This window comes from Haemaphysalis longicornis, unplaced genomic scaffold (assembly GCF_048455015.1).
Source record: "Haemaphysalis longicornis isolate Haplotype H1 unplaced genomic scaffold, Haemaphysalis longicornis Haplotype H1 scaffold_9, whole genome shotgun sequence".
Lineage (NCBI taxonomy): Eukaryota > Metazoa > Arthropoda > Arachnida > Ixodida > Ixodidae > Haemaphysalis > Haemaphysalis longicornis.
Genome location: NW_027526460.1, coordinates 94,663,238 through 94,683,925, shown reverse-complemented (window position 1 = coordinate 94,683,925; position 20,688 = coordinate 94,663,238). Strand labels below are relative to the sequence as shown.

Sequence of the window (20,688 nt, the reverse complement as noted above, 5' to 3'; positions counted from 1 at the left end):
TCCGTTATTTTTACGCAGGCTCGGACAGCAGTTACGCGGATGCCTCGCAGTCGTCATCAGAGGAGGAGGACGACGACGAGGAGGTCATTGTAATTGATGACGATGAGGAATTTGATGCCGGCCAAATGCTAAGGAGCGCTGCGGCCGCCCAGAGAGAGCCGCGCAACGACACCACACGCGACTCGGCGTCTGGAGGGCGTCAGGAGCCGAACGCGGGCGCCAGTGCGAACGTGCCGGTGCGCTTCGTGTGTGAATCCGTCAACGACGGCACCGTAATAGTCCGGGTACGTGTTGGAAGGGGCTGATTTGTTAAACGCGTGCATCGTTTCTGGCTGAAATGTGGTTGTTTCCACAAAAAAAAATGGTGCAGCTTGCAGTTGTAGTGCAAGGCTGAAGAAGCAGCGGAGCTGGAGGTCAACCTAGCTTCTTCCGGTTTCGGTAGCTTTTGCTGGGATTTGCTAAGTTTTCGTAGTTTTTGTGATGTCCTTCCTAGGCTAGGCTAAGTGTTGAGGGGAGAGGCAAACCGGCCCTTCGCGCCATTTCCTGGTTATTCTTGAAATCGAAAAGCGGACAATCAGTGAACGGGCTGGAGCGATTTTTGACGTGTTCCAATCGCACCTAACTGCTTTCACCTTGACCAGGGAACTGCCCGCGGACGGACAGTTGAGATGGTTGCATCTTTCCCTGTTTTTTGAAGATGATCACACCTGTTGGGAGTATACGCCTAGGTTTCAAAAGGGCCTATTACCATACAGCTCGGCGCACTCAAAGCTTGTCAAGAGGGGAGTTGCCACGAGCGTGCTAAGAAATGCCCTTTGAGGCGTCTGCCGTTTGAGGCGTGCCGCGTATCCGACGGACCTCCTGTGTGCCTTGGCAACCAAGCGGCTACGCTAACGTACTTCGAAGGCTCCGGAGAAGTGCCACCGGAGCGACAAAAGACAGCCGTCATCCCGTACGTCCATAGAGTGAGCGACGCGCTCAAATGGACTGTTGGTACGGCGGGCGTACGGCTTGTCTCCTCTGCTCGCAAGAAACTGAGCCGCCTGTGCAGCATATCCAGAAATCTGGGACACGAAGCAAGGACGCCCCTGGTGGCCACGACGCGAAGCACGCGCGTTTTCAATGGGAAGAGGCTGTTTTTTGAATTTATCTAAAAATACAGGGCATAAATTGCATTTGTGAGAACGGGGAACGCTCCCAGGAATTACTGCGAACATTTTAAAGGCCACAGCACGTTTGCGCACGCAGCATTAGTTGTTCCCACAGCGAATGAAGTTTAAACAATGGGAGCCTATGGAAGCAGCTAAAATTTGGGGCCACTTTCAGCCACAAAAACGCGCCTAGTGACAACACAGTGGCTGAAGTGCAAGTTGTGTTAACTGATATAGCTAGAGCAGGCATTTGGCTTCCCTTGCGTGCAAACGACAAGTCATCACGCGGACGATAAAGCGTTCCAAATTGACAATTTCTGAAACACAGTCACTGTTATCGCCTAGCAGCTACATAAAGGCGCTCTTCCTTCAGCGCTTCTGTGTGCCGATGGCCGAGCGGTTTCGCCTCGGGCACTTCCAATGGTTTCATTTTGCCGGGAAGGGATGTCGATTCCGGACCTCGGAGCTCTTTTTTTTTTTTTTTTTTCATTTAACTTTGGTTGTGAAAGGACGACATTTTTGGTGACAAACGTTTGTACATCTACTGTACCTCGCTCATTTGCTTTATAAATTTTTTTCCACATATCCTTTGAAAGCCTATTTTCTCTGCTTATGAGAGGTGAAAGTTCGTCGCGAAATATTTTTAGCACGGTTTCAATGTTTTTTTGTGTGTGTCTATCTTAAGGTAGCTGGCTCATATTAGTTTATTAAACGTACAGCAGTTATCAACAAAAAAGTTCAGGAATGGCAAAAAATATTACAAAGTTCAGGAATGGCAAAAAATATTACAAGTGACAGACGTCCCTGCGATAAATGTGCTAGGTAGCGCCATCTACGCAGTTCACGTGAAATAAAAATGCCGCAGTTGAGGAAAGTTACAAGGGCGGCGCTAAGCAACAACTCGTATCATGGGGGTACGTGCGAGAGGGACGATATCTCTCCGTTGTCTGCATTTTGCCTTTAGCTTTGACCGTACAGACGGAAAACTATTCCCTGATGCCTGTTGTTTCATGACCCACGTGCAGCGAAGGCGCGCATGTTTTACATCTTGGTGCTGCGATCGCAATTTTCTTTTAGAGCAGTAAACAATCGTGACAGGTGACAATATTATAGGGAAGTCATGGCTAAATATCCTAACCACCTCCGCTAAAGGAAAAAAAAATTGGCCGCCACCCCGCCCTGCGAACGTGAATGTCCAGCGAAGCAGTATCAAACACCGCACATGCTGATGGGGGGTGTTTTATTGTTACTTTAGAGTAATGGTAGTGATAATCGCTTTATGGTCGCTGTGGTAGACCGTCATTGGTTCTGCGACCATTTTCGCTACATTCTTATGCAACCGGGAAACACACGCGGGGTAAGGAATGTGCTCCCATTGCGCCGGCGTGGTTATAAACCATTTTGCGGATTGCACTTCACACGAGAGTTACGAATGAGATCGAATGGCCCTTTCGAAAGCAGCTGCAACCTAACCTTTACCGGGAGCGCGTGCGAGGGTGTTTCCATTGTTCACAGGACCTTATCATCAATAATATGCGGTTTGATGCTTATTGAAACGAATTTTAAACCATCGTCGTCGTTTGACTGAGGGGTGCATATTTATGTTTAATTACTTGGTACGTCCATGTACCCCTCTCCAAATCCGAACTGCTTCGACCGTGTCGGAATGGCACAATCGCATTGGCGTCGGCTACATATCGCGAGGGACCCAGGTTCGAATCCGAACACGAGAACCGTTTTTTTTTTCTTCAATTCACCAGCTATCATCACCGCTGCCAGTGAAAGTTGGCTTTTCTGCAGTGCGTTTTGGGTTTACACCATGACATTTTCCCACCAACGAGAAGTATACAGCTTCGTTGTAAAAAGACCGAAGGTTCGTCGAGGAAGGACCAGACTTGCCGTGGGAGCTTGTTGGAGGTAAGCCTTTCGCATGGATGAGATTTATTTTCGATTATGGATGCCCTGTAGCTAGTATTGCCTGCTCTGGCTATTATTTATGTAGCAGTTACGGTAACTTCGCGTTTCGTGCAGTGCTCTTTCTCCCCCTTTCCCTTTTTTTCAGACACATGCGTGAAAGCTTGTTCGGCAGCGTGCGACGTATCGTTGTCTGCGGATCGTCCTGGTTCCCACGTGTCAAGTGTTGCGCCCATGCACACCAGACATAATCGAATTAGCAGTTATCAAGCCGCTGGCGGTTTGTGCATACTCAAGGTCTAGTCATACAAAGGGCCGGATTCTGTAAACTGGCGGCCGTCTTTGGGAATGACGGGGTTTTGGCGTTAGAAATGCGTGTTTTTCTTGGTTCGGCAGTCCTGTTATCGTAGACAGCCGAAAAAAATAGCGCCGCTCCTGACGAGAAGCAAAACGACAGCTCGAAGCGACGCGACACTGGGCGCAAAAAAAAAAGAAAATAGAAACAGAGAGCCATTTTGACAAGAAGGAAACGACAACAAGGAACGCGACGGTGTGGCCTTCGAGTCACAGTTATTTGCCTTTGTAAATATACCTACAAAATTTCGTCTTTTATTGCGGAGCTTCTAGGTGCTTTTATCTACTTTGCGTGCAAACTGAAGCTACTCAATTTTCGTCGGTAGACGGAAATATCGCAATCCTAAACGCCATCGGCATGCTTTCTGCTAGCGCGCGAGAATTGAAAAGCAGGCGCTGGCTGTTTAACGAAGAGCCATTATAGCTGTGCTTGAACCATGATCATCTTGTCCAAACATACTTTAGTGACAATGTATAATTGATCATTTCCTAAAGCAAACGCCCCATGCAAAGACAGAAAGCGCCGGACTGTTACATGGTCCACCCCCCCCCCCTCCAACTTTGATCTCAGCATATGAATGACAATTATTCACATGTTTAGTAACAGCGTAGTGCGGACAGGATGCAGAAAAAAACATTTTTTTGTGTGTTCCAAGTAAGCTCAATGAATGGGCACCCGAGTTGCTTCGTCCAGCCCTGTTACAGACTTGAGTGTGGAAGTTCCCAGTGACTATGAATAAAACCCTGTAAGTACGCGTCATTTACAAGGTATTTCCTTTTTTTTTTCATTTCGTTTTATAAATTATCAAAGTCATTTTTCTTTCATTTTTTCAGTCTGAAAGTTCCCCCTCAGGCTATGCTCCTGGTCGAATAATATATGCATTAAAGAAGGGAAGATAGCAGTTTGTAAACCCTGTTATTATGACATGGCTTGACATTTCATGCTTACAAACTGGTTCGATTTTCCACTTGCTATGGGAATCACATTGATTTGCAATGCGCTATGCATAGAAGGAGAAGCTGAAATTTTAAGGATGTGCAATGCCGTCAGGATTTCCATTAGGGCATGAACCTTCCATCTGCTGGGAAAAATAAAAAAATACCCGCGCCTTCCCGCGAGGGGAACACGAGTAAATGCAGAGCATTGGGGGTCGTTAACGCCGCGTAAAGTCGCGTTAGGGTGGGTAGTTGGGTCGTAGTTGCGTTGGTGTTGGTTTGGGGTAGAGAGAGGAGAGTAAAATCGCGTTAGGGTGGAGCGAGCGTCAACCAAGGAAGGAAGGAGCAACGCAGTGACTGAAGCACGAGCGACCGCTAGCCGATTTGCAGCGCGCGCAGTAGAGGGAGAGCAGTACGGGGGGGAGAGCGCGCATGCGCAAGCAGCGCGTGCCCTTCCACGTCCCACCGCGCTGCTATCACGGACCTGTTACGCCGAGACCGCGACGGAGCGAACGGGCTGACTACGACGCATGCGCGCGCCAGCTGCTGTTGAGAGAGAGGAGGGAAGGAGAGGCGCACCTGCTGCGGACGCGGAACTGTTGACACCTATAGTCACCAACTGCTATAGTCACCAAGCACCAATCAATTTTGCTATAGTCACCTTTACTGTAACCGTGATTTTTTTTCGTTTCAGTGCCACTGAACGCAAGCCGAGTGTTAAGGGTTACTTGATGAAGGTTATGATCGCAAAATCTATCTATGTGTATTACGGTACCAACTGTTTCAGAGGCGGTCGTCAGAATGAGGTCGGGGATGTTAGAACCGCGAGCGGATTGGTTCACCATTTGAGATATAATGGCTAAGGCTAGGTTTATAAACTCAATAGACGTCTTCTTCAAGCTACTAAATTTACTATATTTCAGAAACCGGTCAAACAAACGCAAAAAAAGCTTTAATTGAAGGTCAACGACGGTATCGAATTAAAATTTAGCGTGTACCCGCCGCGGTGGCTCAGTGGCTAAGGCGTTGCGCTGCTGAGCACGAGGTCGCGGGTTCGATTCCCGGCCACGGCGGCCGCTTTTCTGATGGAGGTGAAAAGCGAAAACGCCCGTGTGTACGAGATTTCGGCGCACGTTAAAGATCCCCAGGTGGTCAAAATTAATCCGGAGCCCTCCACTACGGCGCGCCTCATCGCCTGCGTTGCGTCGGCGCGTTAAACCCTACAATCAATCAATCAAATCAACGAAATTTAGCGTGCGCTGCGTCCTTGGACGAATGACAGGCACATGTGGAACAGACAAAGCGTATGTTGGTGCGCAAACTTGCAACTGGTTGAATCAAAGTGTTGATCGTTACATGTATGCATGCGAGGTAGTGGTGGGGGTACAATCGTGGTGAAACAGTGCTCACGTGTGCTCACGAGACATCGGATTTTTTCTTTAGCATTGCGATCTCCCTATCAGTGCGCGCTATTGTCGCCATGTGCCTCCGAGAACATTATAATTAAGAGCCTCTACCACCTCCCTCACTCTCTGGTCCCGAGAGCATGACAGCACAGTTGCATTGCATGCTACAGCCGCGCATCCACACCTAGCACAGTGGGCAGCTAGATGGACTGGCGATTGCAGTCGTTTGCAAGCGTTGTTGCGCTCGAAGGCCATTCAAACACCGGTCAATCTGGCCGATTTAAGATGCGCCACAGGAGAATGGAATTTTATAAACAACGCCAACTGCGCATTCGGCGAATTCGCTGACATGTTTTACGCCGCAAGGCCATAGGACGTTTTGCGTGGTTTCCTTCAGCGAATTTACTTTTTTGAACATCGCCTTTAGTTTCGAAGGCGCAGAACATACCGCGTAAATATTGTGCCTGCCTGCCACTTTTTCAGTATGTAAGAAACTCTGTGCGCGTACGAGAGCACTTCGAGGGCTTTTTTATCTAGTTTCGCTTTTTACTTTGGTCATGAATTTTTCTGGGGCATTTTTCGTGAAGTTTGAGCTTTCATGCTGAGCGCCTTAAGTCCAGCGGATACACGAAGCAGGTGGTGGTTTCCGCGGCTAAAAGTGCTTCAGAATAATTCATGACCAACCGAAAGGAAAAGCGAAACTACACAAAAAAATCCCTCGTACCGCTCCCGTACGTGCACAGAGTTTCGCACAAACTGAAAAAATTGGCAGGCAGGCACAATATTTACGTGACATGTTATGTGCCTTCGAAACTAAAGGCGATGTGCGTATGATTTGTCTGTCGCACTGTTCCTGTCATTCGTCCAAGGATGCAGCGCACGCTAAATTTCAATTACAGGCCATACCAACTACCCCTACACAAGCCTTTGTTGGCTTCAACGCTGCTGTCATGCATTTCAATCGCAGTTTTTTTTTTATTCTGAATGGTATTTTCCAGTGTCGATAGTAAAGCTAACATGCCGCAGTCCGAGGGGATTATAATTAAATTTAGCTGAACGGGAAGTGGCAAACATCCACGTGGCACAGCCCTCACACCTAACAGTCAGGACGAATCAGTTTTTGAAACCTCTCCCAGCCCCCCTACCCCCCAGAAACGCCATCGTTAAGCAGCGTCGGTCACGACAGGGTCCGGCCCTTATCATTCTCAACCTGGGCCGGAATCATTCATCATTCCACTCCGGCGCAGGCCCATCCTTCTTCTCAACGCCTACTACGGCGGAAACTTTAAGTGTGCCATTCTGCGAAAAAGTGCCATTGTCGTTGTTCGGTACAGAAAAGGGCCGCCGCTGTAAAGATAAAATAAATAAAAAACACTTATCTTCCCATGGGATTTCAACCCGGGCCTCCAGCGCCGCAGAAAAGCGCGTTACCAACCACGCTATCTCCGCAGTTTGCCAGCGGTGGAACAAAACTTGTTAATCCTTTCTCTATGGCACATACCCGCTTGGGGTATTGGCCAGGAATCGAGAGCTTTGAGGGGCTTATGTGCCCACTTCACAGAATTTACAAAATTTACAAAAAAATTGGCTGACGATTACGATACTCCCTAATGGGAAATCTGAGCGCATCTGTTTAGCTGGTTCGACTTTCCAAAATATGTTGAGGCAAATAATTTCGGACAGACGTATATGTATGGTTACAGACCACTTTTATTCTTCACATATTACTCCTTCTTCGCGGTGCGACTGCCACGCTAATCCGGACATCGCGGGAGCCAGCGAGTGGGTGCGGTCCACAGCCGCGCCGCAGACACCTCCTGGGATGCAGAGCTTTGTTTTCACATTGATATCGGTGGACGTACTACGCATTAGTGATCGCGTCATCGGCGAACACACAACAGCACGCGCTACAGCTTTCCTCTCTCCGGTGTTCTCTTCTTTCGACACACGGCGGCTCGCGGAGAACACACAACGGCACGCGCTACAGCTTTCCTATCTGCAGTGTCTTCTTATGTCGACACACGGTAGCTCGCGATGCCGCTTGCCTCGCTTCGGTGTCCTCTTCGTTCTCTCCACACGCGGCGGCTCGCGCCACCGGTTTCTCTTCGGTGTCCTCTTCATTCTCTCGGTTACACAGACGCCAACGCCAACGCCGACGCCTACGCTGCCAAACCCCGGAAGCGGACGCATAAGAGCTGCGCTCTAAAATGTGAATTGAACGGCAAAAGTTGTAACATAGTGTGCGCCGCGTGACACCTGAACGTGATGGCACGTGAATACAACAGGTGCACACCAGCTTCACAGAACCCTGATTCCCGGAAAGCTGTGGCGGGCACCAAGCAGCTTGCTGACGTAGGCAGTGAATACAACAATGCGAACAACAATAATGAACAGTACTTCCCCGATATATTGGTTCGGAACGTGTCGAGGCAGGCACTCCGCATTTCGCGCGTGTACGATGACCAGAAGCTGAAGCAAGAGCAGCTGCGGGCGATCTGACATCGCCTTCACTTTTTAAACAGCGGAGCTGTTTAAGCTTGCAATGAGTTCCATCCGTGCCTGGCGTCGCTCAAAACTCGGTGCAGCAAAGTGGAGAGGAGGAAAGTGCTAGGCCAAGAAGTGTGAGGGAAAATTGCGAGGAGGCAAGGAGCAGAGGACTGCGCGCCTCAAGAAAAAAACCGCTTCCCCCGGTCGGAATGAAACATGGGTCCCTGGCTTCATGAAACCGGCGTCTATCCGATTTCGCTATCATCGCTTTCTTGGCGCTCAGCACTTCCTTTGGGTTTGTAGAGTGGGCGTTGGCTTTGAACTTTGGCTGAGTTGAAGTGAATGGGCAGACCTAAGAAAAGCGAAGTTAAAGCTAGTGTAGACCACCAGCTCCGCTGTTTCCTCAGTCTTCGCATCTCGATCGCGGAGGTGGCCGAATTTTTATCATAATCGGGTTTCAATGGCAAATCTAATATCGCAGGCGAAAAAACGTTTCCCATAAAATATTGCATGATTGATTGATTGATTGATTGTAGGGTTTAACGCGCCGACGCAACGCAGGCGATGAGGCGCGGTAGTGGAGGGCTCCGGATTAATTTTGACCACCTGGGGACCTTTAACGTGCGCCGAAATCTCGAACACACTGGCGTTTTTGCTTTTCGCCTCCATCAGAAAAGCTGCCGCTGCGGCCGGGAATCGAACCCGCGACCTGGTGCTCAGCAGCACAACGCCTTAGCTACTGAGCCACAGCGGTGGGTATTACATGATTAGATAATGACTACAGCAGCCTCAAAATACACGGTGTAGAAATAATAAGAGCTGTGCGCAATGTTCACAGACGCACGCGCACGCTTTTTTCATCGTTGATTGAAGTATTCAGCACGGCGGTCAGTACACCAAATCAAGGCAAATCGGCTTAGACGGGCGGGCTACGTCCACTAGCACGCGCTGAAAAAAATCAGGAAAGACATTAACATATATAATGTAGACGGCGCAGTGGAGGATCCAAATGGGATAGCAGAGGGGGACGCCCCAAGCGCCTACAAAACTAGCCCCATTGGACTGTAATTTTGGCAATGCTCTTGTAAAACGGCCTCCTAATCCCTCGACCCTTCTTACAATGTTAATTTGCACCACCTGGTCAATGATGTGCATTTAAGTTCAGTTCAATTCAATTCAATGATGTTTTATTATAAACACAAAAAACATTACACAATGATGCATACAGGAGGAGATCCCAAAGTCGGAGACTGCATTCAACTTTTATTTTTTCTGTATTTTTGTTAACCTTGGCGAAATTCGGGCTACGTTGATCGGAACTTTCTGCAAGCAGCCTCCACATTTCCGGCGAACATTTTTTCTAAGTGAACAGGAACACATTCCTACACCCTTGTCCCTCTCCTCAACATTTAGGAAGGCGGGGCGGTATTCTACTTGTGACGTTAGGAGGAGCATGTGTGCGTGTTTTTTGTCTAACCAGCCATGTACCTGTAATGACATTCGATTTTGTTAACAATATCTCTGAAATAAATCTGAAGCTTGCATTTATGAAACCGATAGGCTATAGATCACAGACTTTAACAGCTAATACGCCTGCGCTGTCTGGGATCCGGCGCAGGTATCTCTCAGTGATAAGATAGAAAAAATACAGAACAGGGCGGCAAGATTCGTCCTGGGACGAAATCAATGGTGGGAAAGCTGTACCGCTATGAAACAAGAATTGAATTGGGGGCTGCTTTCATCACGTAGAAGATAATTGCGATTAAAAGTTCTATATTTAATTTAATATTAAAACTAGAATCAACAAGGATACGTATTTACAGACGCATATTATTTCTTAAATCGAATTGATCCTTCCTTTAAATTCAGGGAATACCGTCCCAGGGCTGGAATTTTTGCAAATTCATTTTTGTCAAAACGATACATGAGTGGAATGGGCTCTCAAAGGTACAAGTGTCTGTTGTGAATGAAAACTTGATTTTTTTCGAACATGTAACCCCCCCTTGTATAACGCCTTCGGGCGCTGCAGGTATACGTTGAATAAAGAATAAAGAATAGCTAACGTACCCGTTTCTTCGCCAAAGTGTGCCTTCAACAGTTCTCGCTTCGCCTTTATTTCCATTTGTACAGCGAACAAATTGAAATCTTGTACCCTCTCTTGGTAAAGGAAAAATAAAAGATTTGATTTTATTTGAAATTACATATTCATCGGTATGTTCTAGGTGGGGCTCCAATATACTTCAAGTAATAATCTCACCGACTTTTCTGTATTGTGGCTGTTTTTAAAAATCCGACCATGTGAAATCAAACCCCTGCTCCCCCTCCACGCCAAATACCTATGCTTGGAAGCGTTTGTTATAAAAGAATGAAAAACGAAGTAAATATGACGTGACGTTATGATAAGCGCAATGTACCAGATGACTTTCGCGTGTACTGACATCTTGCTGCGTTGCTTCGTGCCAATCGGAGCTTTACTTACTAAAGTGAGCTGTGCCTTGCAAACGGCTTAGTTTAAAGACAACACATGTGCAGAGATTTATACAATAAAGGCGTCACTGACGCATTTCAAACAGTAGCTATAAGCCGCTCTTCGCATCGATTCACATGCGGCAGGATTTTTTTTTTCAGCGTTTACTAATTGTGGGTAATCTAAACAGCAGCTTTATAACAGTAATTAGGGTATCATTTGCTTGAAAGTGAACCGGCATAATTATAATGGAATAGCATGGTGCAAAATAGCGTGCCTTTTATGTAACGAACATAGGACGCAAACTTATGCAAACCAAAAATGATGTAAACAAAAACCAGAGGTAAGGAGGTTAGGTAAATAAATAATCTGGCTTCATGTAAGTTTTCACAAATCCTTCAACACCTCTTCAAACCGTAAGGAGGGAAAGGTTCAGTTAAGCCTGAAGCTAGCGTTGGCTTTCAGTACAGGGATTGCTCTCGCTTCCGCCTTTGTACATATGAAAAAAAAGGCGTACAGATAACAACTGCGAAGTGATTTTATTAGGTGCTTTATTTTCCCCAGATCTTGTTCCCGCTGCTGTAACCATCACCGCGTTGTCACGACTAAGTTGTCACTTATCGTTTCCTATGGAGTGCACGGCCCTGCTGGGGTGGCACTGTCCCCGTCGTGAACGGTGGCGCGGTACGATGGAAATGGACCTGGGTCTTGATACCAGCGCATACTTAACACATATCAACAGGCTTTCCTCCCGAGCCTTTCACACTAAAAAACGAGCCGAGATTGCTTGTCGAACGTCTTTCAAAATTCATTCTTTCCACAGACTATACGCGAGTGGAACCGACTACGAGCCAGCTTGGTACTACTGCCCTACTACTGCATCCTCTGTGCGCATGTTAAAGGAAATTTAAGCTTACGTTTTCTTGCTCATATACGTATGAGGAATATATGAGCATGAGTCATAGACACCATGTCTTGTCGTTACGCTTTTCTTCTTGTTGCCGTCGGTCCTGACGCGCATAGTGCCGTTACGCTTTCATATAAGACTCGTGCAGTTTATCCGCGCATTGCGTATGCTTGCTTGGTTGGTACTGTTGGCAGCACTCTCATGCATTATTTTTGTATTGTTCTATACTTTTTCACTCGTGTATTATCATATAATGCGCTTCCTGATGTGCCGTGCGCATGTCCGAGGTTTTCTTTTTTTTGCTGCAAACTTTTTCAGGGCCCAATGCACCCTGTGTTTTCCTGTTGCGCATTGTCTAAATTTCTTGTCTCTTCTGCCCACGGCTGCCCAAGGCCTTGTTCCAATGCTGGCAGAATTCCATTAATAAATAAATAAATAAATAAATAAATAAACACCCCATCATCGTCGCGCTGTGTTCGTCGGCCATTGTATTATCAACTGCGATTGTGTGAGAAAGGCCATATGAAAGGATCCAACGCTTGCATCAGATAGTTCGCGCATTGAATTCGAAGCACATAAAATGGGGCGCCAAAAGGTTTTCACGGTTCCTTTGCCAGCGCAGCGCAGCAGCGGGCCGCTTCGAGACAGCTGCCGTCCGTGCAGCAAAGCGCACTACGCTGAGGAAAAGATTAGGCGTGTGTGTGAAGTACTCTTCCCTGTGTCCGTGTGTAAACCGCGCTGTCTTCTCCTAAACCAACACGCCCAGATAGCCACGTTAGTGCATTTCATTTAGAGCGAAAAGAATATTGTATACAAATGAACAAAGAACCGCACACTGTAGGCTAACCCCACGCCATACGCACTTGAAACTGTAGTTCTTGTCGTTTTTCACTTTCACTTACCACTCTCCCGAAAAAAAAAAAACTGACCCAGATCCTCCGGTTTAAAAATCAAGTTTATTTATCTGCTTTTTCCCCCGAATGCTGCCGTTAGAAGCAGGCGGTGAAACACAACGGGTGAGGCCCAACTTCGTGCGCAAGCGCTAGCGCATGCGTTTCCTTCTTTCGCGTACATCGTGCAAGGATTCCATGAAGCCGGCGCTATTGCTAGCATCTACGTTTTCATATCGGCTCTGTAAAAACTGAAGGAGGCATGCAGTGGTAGCTTAGTTAACAGAAACAAGTCGTTCGAAATCTACGTGGTGGCTGCGGGGCAAGGCCGACCGCATATTTCGGAGTAATTTCAAAGAATTCAAGCCAATTTCCAGTAATTAATTTCATTCTCCAAATTTGCCACATAATAAACGTTTACTCTTCCTCCACGTAATTCCAAAAAGGACAATTAAATTGAGAGTAATATCGAGTAATGTCAAACAATTCCAAGTAATGTCAGGTAATTCCAAATAATTTCAACCAATTCAAATTATATCCCAATAAATTCCAAGTACTTACATGTAATTCCAAGTGAGTACAAGTAATTTGAAATTAATAAAACGAATTCTGCAGTATTTTTTCAAAGCCTCATCTAAAAAAATCAGAGGTTAATTCTGCCTGTAATTTCCTTTCCACGCTGCTTCCGGGCCTCTCAAGCACGAAAGCGATGGTTTTTAGAACCGCCGTGAATTGTCGGTTACGGAAAGCTAAAGCGCGGTCATTTCAGTAACTTCCATGCAAGCGGCGGCGGCGATAAGAAGCCTTTTTGCTAGCTCCGAAAAAGTGATAACGCCGCTCCTCCGGTCGCGGACACGAAACAAAACATAAACATACTTTCGCGGCAATATCGACTACTGGCGCGTGAATTTTGATCGGCAGGCATAGAACAGTTCGTTCCTAAGAAGGCTTCGTTTAGAATTGGATATAAGGTTTGTGGGAGACGTGGTCGATGGCAAAGTCTCGTCCCGTAATCAAAGAAAACTTATGACGCGAAAATTTAAAGTCATTAGGGTCTCGGTATGTGATACATAGCACGGGATGGACGTCGCATTAAAATAAAACATTGATTTCCGTGTCTCAGTAGGACGCGAGGCGCATAATTCAATTTTGTAGTGCGCTTGCTTCAGACTTACGGTCAAGTATTTCTATGCTGGCGATGCGGTGAAAACAAAAGATCAAGGGTTAGTGTGTGGAGAGTAGAAGTTTTGCATTCCAAATATCCCCTAGATGGGATTACTACCTACAGCATAAACTGGCCCGAGAAAATCTGAAAGACGTAGAACATGGTAGAACATGGTAGAATCCCCTACCTTTCTACCACTAGTCCTCCTTCCCCCCCCCCCCTACCCGAGCGATGGGATATCCTAATGTCCATCCCCGACCTGTCGACGCAGCAGGAGCTTGCGTTCAGGGGCCAGGAGTTATTGCACTCGCATGGGTGGAATAGGGTTCCACCCCGTCTCACGCCTGCGGGCGTCACCTGAAATGGGCTCAATAAAGGTTGTTTCTCCCTCTCTATATATATTCTTCAGTCCCAAAACCCGTCCTTAATAGTCACCCTGCTCCTGCGAATACTGAATCAGTTTCATCTCACACGATAAATTCCGTCCGACGATATTGTGGTCGCACGCAATATTTCCCGACATACGGAATACAAAAAGTGACACACGAGATAAAAAAAACGTTGTTAATGAACGTGACAGATCAGCAGAAAATAGGTTAATATTTATTTGCCCCCAAAGTTTTCAACTATAACTTCGCGCTGACAGCTTCCCTGCTACTTGGCCAGGGAATAACAAAAAGATAGAGAACAAAATCGTTTCCGTATTTAAAAACCAGCTGTGTTTCACAACGATGAGTTCACTGTGGACAGAAAATGTTTTGGGCGCTCAAGCACGCAAGACAAGAAAAATACGGCACAGGAGGACTCCAAACTAAAATTTTGTTGCCCCTAAGCGTGGAATAAATGCGGCCTGAACAGCTAGCAAACCACCGCTGCTCGATGAAAACGACCAAGAAAGATATCCCGTCGCCCGGAACTAGCGTTCTAGATATGCGCTTGTCGCCGCAGCATCTGTGGCGGCCGCGTCATTCATGATCTAGGGCCGCAGACAGCATGATGAACGCAAGGCAACAGACACAAAAAGCGACAACATATAACTATCTCTTAGCTGCCTTATCCCCGGTTAGACAGCCGCCCGTGGCCCCTAATGCTATCCCTGGCAAGCCGCGGCCAACTTTATATTAGAGAGCTTTAGCTGACTGTTTTTGACGCTCCGCTATGCTCCCGGGGCCCGCTCAGCACAACCGGAGCGTCAGCAGCCGAAAGGCTTTTAGCTAAGCGATAACAGTATCTCCCTCGACGGGGAATGATTCGCGTGACTGGTCGTTTCGCGTGCGCCTGTAAATAAAAACCTCAACCTATAGGAAACATAAGAATTTATATTTGGTCACCCAAACAAAGCAAAATACCGTGTTTCTTGGCCTCATTGAACATTTTTTTGTATAATGTAGTCGCTGACATGGTATAATTTTTCTAAATAACAATAAACAAGCCGATAAACTTTGGAATAGCCAAGCCAAGGCTGTCTTTCTCGGCGCTGCATAGAAGCAGCCCCGCGCTTCGGTCGACGTTTCTCGCTTCCGTTCTGAAGATCTTTGAGGTGTGTGGCACCATTGCCTATTCGGAAGCGCTTTCGCGGCTTCGTCGGTCGTGTTTCAACTGAAGAAACGAAGTTCGCCGGAGCGCGCTCGCATTGCGGGGGCAGCCATGTTAAAATTCCGCCCGGTAGCGTAAGCTGCCGCGACGGTCCGCTAAGAGACCCCGGTTAGCGGAGCGGGGACCCGCTCCGGTATCGCCGGTAGCGCGCTAGCGTGCCACGCATGCGCAATGGCGCTCCCGCTTGCTATCGGAGCGGAGCGGACCGTCAGAAACGGTCAGCTAAAACTCTCTATTATAGCGAAGCTGTATACCTCTACCAACCACGGTTCTTTCGTGTGCCCAGCAAAATACTCCGGCGCATGCGTCGTATGGCGCGTGCCATCGGAAAATGATTATCGCGGTGTCTCTCCTTCTGGACGCCCGAGCCAGCGGGTTCGTCTTGCGCGTGCGCCGTTATGCTGGGAGCCGTAAAACTTCAACGAAAATGAGAGCACGCGGGCGCGCTTAAGAAATGAAATACAAAGAAATGTAGCGCGCCCATTGATTGCGACGCGTTCTTAACAAAAACATGGACAAAGGGAGCGCGCTAACGCTTTCGCGTTCCACTCTTAAAGGCGAAGCTTAAACAATAAAAACATAAATAAACTAACAAAAGTAAATTAGTAAGTAATAAAGAATAAAATGAAAAGTAAAACAAATGAAAATTAAGTCAATCAAAAAATAAATAAATGAAAGTATATCAAAATAAATGAAAATACAAGCATAAAACAAAGAAAATCAATAAAAGTAAAACAAATGAATATCAATACATAAATAAATAATATGAACATAAATGAAAATCAGAAAAAAGACAAGTAAAAGATGAAGGTAAATAAATAAAGCATAGTATAAAATAAATGAAAATAAAACCAAATTGGAAATGAGTATAAATAAATAAATAAATACTATTTATATGAATGAAAGAAAATTGGGAAGGCTACGCATTGCGCGCAAAGCTTCGCTGGTCATCCACCTTCCCAGAGTGGAATGGCTCATGAATTTTTTATCTTCATCGCCGCTGCTCTTTGGGTGCTCCACGGCACAGCAGGTAGCCCGTGGGGATTCTCATTATTCCTTAAAATAAACAAACAGGCAGTAACAAGAAAAGGTACGAGCACAAGATTCTCAGATACTGCTGTGCACTCACAGCACTTTATGATAAACAAGCCGTAGTTCCCGGCCATGCCCGGGTGTGTCAGTACATATAACAATGAGTATAACACATACTGAGTACACCGGTAAGGTCGTTATTTTTCCTCAAATCTAGATTGATGATGATGATGTTTGGAGTTTAATCTAGATTCGCCTCAGTAGGTATAGTTTAGAACAAAGTCTGAAATTACCTCGAAGACATGAAATTACCTCGAAGAATTTCCAAAAGAATCGTTTTAGTGTTTGAGTGAAACTGGATACCAGTACTCCCTGGTACTCCTCTCCAGCACAAATATTTCAATCGTGTACGGCGTCCATAGACGAAAGCACACAAAATACGCTTTTCGGCAAAGCCAACTTCCCCACGAATACTCTGTAGCTCTCAGTCTAACCGGCGATTTTTAAGGGCGAAAGCCTGAAGTGCCCCATTGCGCGAACAACCGGCGTTGTTGTTGGAAAATTGTTATTATTATCCTGCACTGAAAACGGCCGCCGCTGAAAAGAGTAAACAAAAATCACATTTCAGAGCGATCGGGCATCAAACTTTGGTCTCCGAAGTACGAGCCGAGTGCGTTACCACCGCGCTACAACAACTTCTTTTCTTCTTTTCTCTTTATTGCCTGTCTTCGGTATACACAATACGAACACCAATAAAAAAAAAGGATTACAAAGCGCGAAAAGACGCCAGCACGTCACTTGCAAGTGTGCGATTGTTAAAAAGGCCGATGCCATGCCACACTTGCCAACACATTTAACCAGTCAGGTGGAGAAAGTTGGGCTTTATACACTTCTAAGATCTCCCATACACTCTGGTAAAACAACTCTCAGCTCGGCCTCACATCAACATCATTATTCGAGATTTCCACATGCTATACAGGTCCAGGAACATCAAAAGATCATACGGGACGCCGCCGTAGTTTTCAACGGCCAAGGACCTGATTCCATGGCTATCCGACGGGAGACCCTTTTTTAGTGTTCTCTGCAAAACGTCCAACAGGAAAACCCCGTCCCAACAGTCTATGAATGCGTGCTCTACTGTTTCTGGCTTTTTACAAACCAAGCAGTCAGCTGGGCCTCATGTAAAAAATAAACCTTTTTGAATCATCCAAGTTTTAACAGGTAATACTCACGCGTGTAATTTAAAAAAAAAGACTTTACATAAGGCGGGACAGTCATTTTTTTTTACACACTGACATACATCTTCTCCTGGCCCTGCACTGTATAGGGATCTGTACAAAGGAGTCGGCAAAGGCGTGTCAAGAAAGTCTCTATACAGCTTTTTTTCTGTGCACGGTAGCCAGATATTTGAAACAACACCGTGAGAATAAAAATCTTGCCGGAAGTACCACCTCACGTAGATAGCCATGAATGCCACCGTCATGGACACAGGAAGTGACAACAAATTCGGGCAAAACTCTACCTAGGCACACTTGACACACGGTGCGCAATATAGGGTTCGGCACATCACGTAGAAAAAGAAAGCGGTTCACAACCTGACGTAGAAAAAGGTTCGCAAGAGAAAGGCCCCCACAGCGCACTCGTCTAAACAGGTTGGTTCGACTTATGCGCTCCCAAGTGGAACACCAAATAAAAACAGCAAACACCCTGTGCAATCTTTGCAAATTGGCACGCGAGCAATGGAGAACCTGCATCACGTACCAAAGTTTTGACACGAAGAATAGATAACACAATCGCTCGCGTGAACACGGACAACAGCTTACCTCCCCCCTTATACACTTTATCACGGATTTCGATGGCTTGCTTTCACCAGAACGGGTCACTGTCACGATAGTTTTCGAGGGGGATGTTTAAGTACTTCACTGGTGTGTCTACCCAGCTGATACCTGCGAATGTACAGCCGGTAAAAGGCTTGTCTATAACACAGCTTTCGTACTCTCAGCCCTATCCTGCCCCGCCGGAGCGGGATTTGAATTCAACTACTGCGGAATTCTGGAGTATTAGCCCTTCGCTTTTGCCTCCGACATGTTTGGAACGAGTATGTTTCGGCAGTTTTCGGATGTAGCTGGTTGAAGTTGAAATCGCTGTTATAGACAAGCGTTTTACCGACTGTACGCGGCTTCCACAACCAGCTGCCATGTCAGAAACCAATACACTTATCCCAATTGACGGAATTCTACCAGTGTAGAGGCAGAACCTTTTAGGAACACTTATACTTTCGTGGATGCTACCCGTGTCTTGGAAAAACAAAGCAATGTCGTCTGCATAAGCGAGCGCATGAACTACGCAGGACTGTAATGAAAACCCGCTTATTTTCCTATTTTGAAGGGTGTTTGCACAAAACGTTTCAATAAACATACAGAACAGCAGCGTGGACAGCGGGCACCCCTGGCGTACAGAACGGCTGACCTGAGCTGAAGCGCCTACCGACTTGTTGACCACCGAGCTTGTACTACAGTCGCTGTACGCCATGCGTACACCATCCGTAATCATTTTTCCTACGTTTGTGTGCTCAAGAATCATCAATAGCAGTTCGGGGAGGACCTTGTCGAACGCTTTTTCTAAGTCTATTTGCCATTGCTACTTCTTGCTCAAGGCTGTCAGAGCATTCCAGGATGCTACGGGCTACGTGGGTATTGGTCGTAATAGAACATACCCTTAATGCCACATGTTTGGTGTGGTCCGACTATTTCTTTCGCTACTAATTGCAGCCGAGCAGCTAAGACCTTCATTAATATCTTATAGACGACATTTGAGAGACTGATTGGACAGTATGCTGATACATTCCGAAGTTTAATGGCATCTTCAGTCTTTGGAATGAGAACTGTGCGAGATAGAGTGAAAGATGATGGCAGTCTGTTGCTTTCGTACGCTTCGTCGTAAACTTCACATATAACACTGCGCTAAGCGTGTCTTTAAAGGCATTGTAAAAACACGCGCCTAGGCCATCTGGGCCTGGCGTTTTACCGGGGGTTAAATCATCAATGGCAATCAAAATTTCATTAACGGTGATTGGCATTTCAAGGATACCCTTCATGTCGTCTCCTATTGTAGGCATTAAGTTCAAGAATTCGTGTCAGAAATTATCGGCGTAGAACTTGATAACAGAGAAAAGGGCTTCATAAAAATCCTTAAAAGCACCTTCTATCTGCGCGTGGTCACTGGTTAGCACTCCACGATTTTCGATTTCGACTATCCTATTTCTACAGGCGTAGCGCTTTTCTGATGCAAGCGCGCTCTTGGTGGGCGCTTCATCTAACAGCAACCTTTCCGCCCTTGCTCTCACCAGGGCACCATGGTATTTATTCGTCTATAACTTCAAGCTCCGGCCTAACCCTTTTAATCTCTTCCTTATTTGACCCTGGCGACTGGCATTCTTCATTAGTAAGCGACGCGAGGTTTTTACGTAGAAGTTGTTCGCTTTGTCTCTCACGATACATCCGAGCACTTGATTTTTCTACCGCACTCAACTTTACTTCTTGTTTAAAAATTTCCCACCTAGAGGACCAGCTAGTTTTCCTATCTGGTAAACGCTGTATTTTTTAAGTGCGAATGCACTTCTTAAGCGAGCCTGAATCGTCTGCCGCCGTCGTCCGCATAGCAACAGCTGCGGGTGCGCGCGCTCCTCGTCTTCCCTAGCAATGGGGGGAGATGGGCGCGCGCTACTCTCCTCCTCCTCTCTCCGCTCAGTGACTGCGGGTGTTGGGCGCCTCCTCTCCACTTCGGGCGGGAGAGCTCTCGCTCGCGTAGCGGGCGCTCCGCATTCCGACGCGTGAGGGCGCTCGTGTAGCCCTCGCCGTAACGGCGGGCGCTACTCTCCTCCTCCTCTCTCCGCTCATTGACTGCGGGTGTTGGGCGCCTCCTCTCCACTTCGGGCGGGAGAGCTCTCGCTCGCGTAGCGGGCGCTCCGCATTCCGACGCGCGAGGGCGCTCGTGTAGCGGCCATAGCGGCCGCGTGGCGCGGGAGGGTATTAGTCGAGCGCGCGCCGTCGTCGAGAGCGGTCGCTGGTCCTGCATCTCGATAACGATGATGGCGGACCGGGCAACGGTACCAGCAATAACGAGTGAAATATCTTTCTTTGTAGTTGTGTGCGTGTGTGTAATCTCTCGACTACTCATTAAGATCACGATATCCACCGTAATCGCGCAATCAACAACCGTGCATTCGCACTTACACACTCTCCCCCTCGGGGAAGTGCGAGGGAATTTTTTTATTTATTTCAGTTGTAAATTTTCCTCCTGGAATAATTTACTATTCATTTTCCAAAGACTCCAATTAAACGTGTTTGCTCTTGGCTTGCGCCCACCATGGGTAAAAGAAAC

The 20,688-nt window shown here is 46.9% G+C and overlaps 1 protein-coding gene across 1 annotated transcript in view; it reads left to right on the top strand.

The window, feature by feature from the left end:
• The window catches only part of LOC144151370 (uncharacterized), a 56,806-nt gene that overhangs the window by 27,245 nt on the left and 8,873 nt on the right, over positions 1-20,688 (top strand). The window contains exon 11 of the mRNA XM_077682403.1: positions 19-284. Within this exon, the coding sequence (XP_077538529.1) occupies positions 19-284 (266 nt within the window). The remainder of the gene's footprint in view (positions 1-18; positions 285-20,688) is intronic.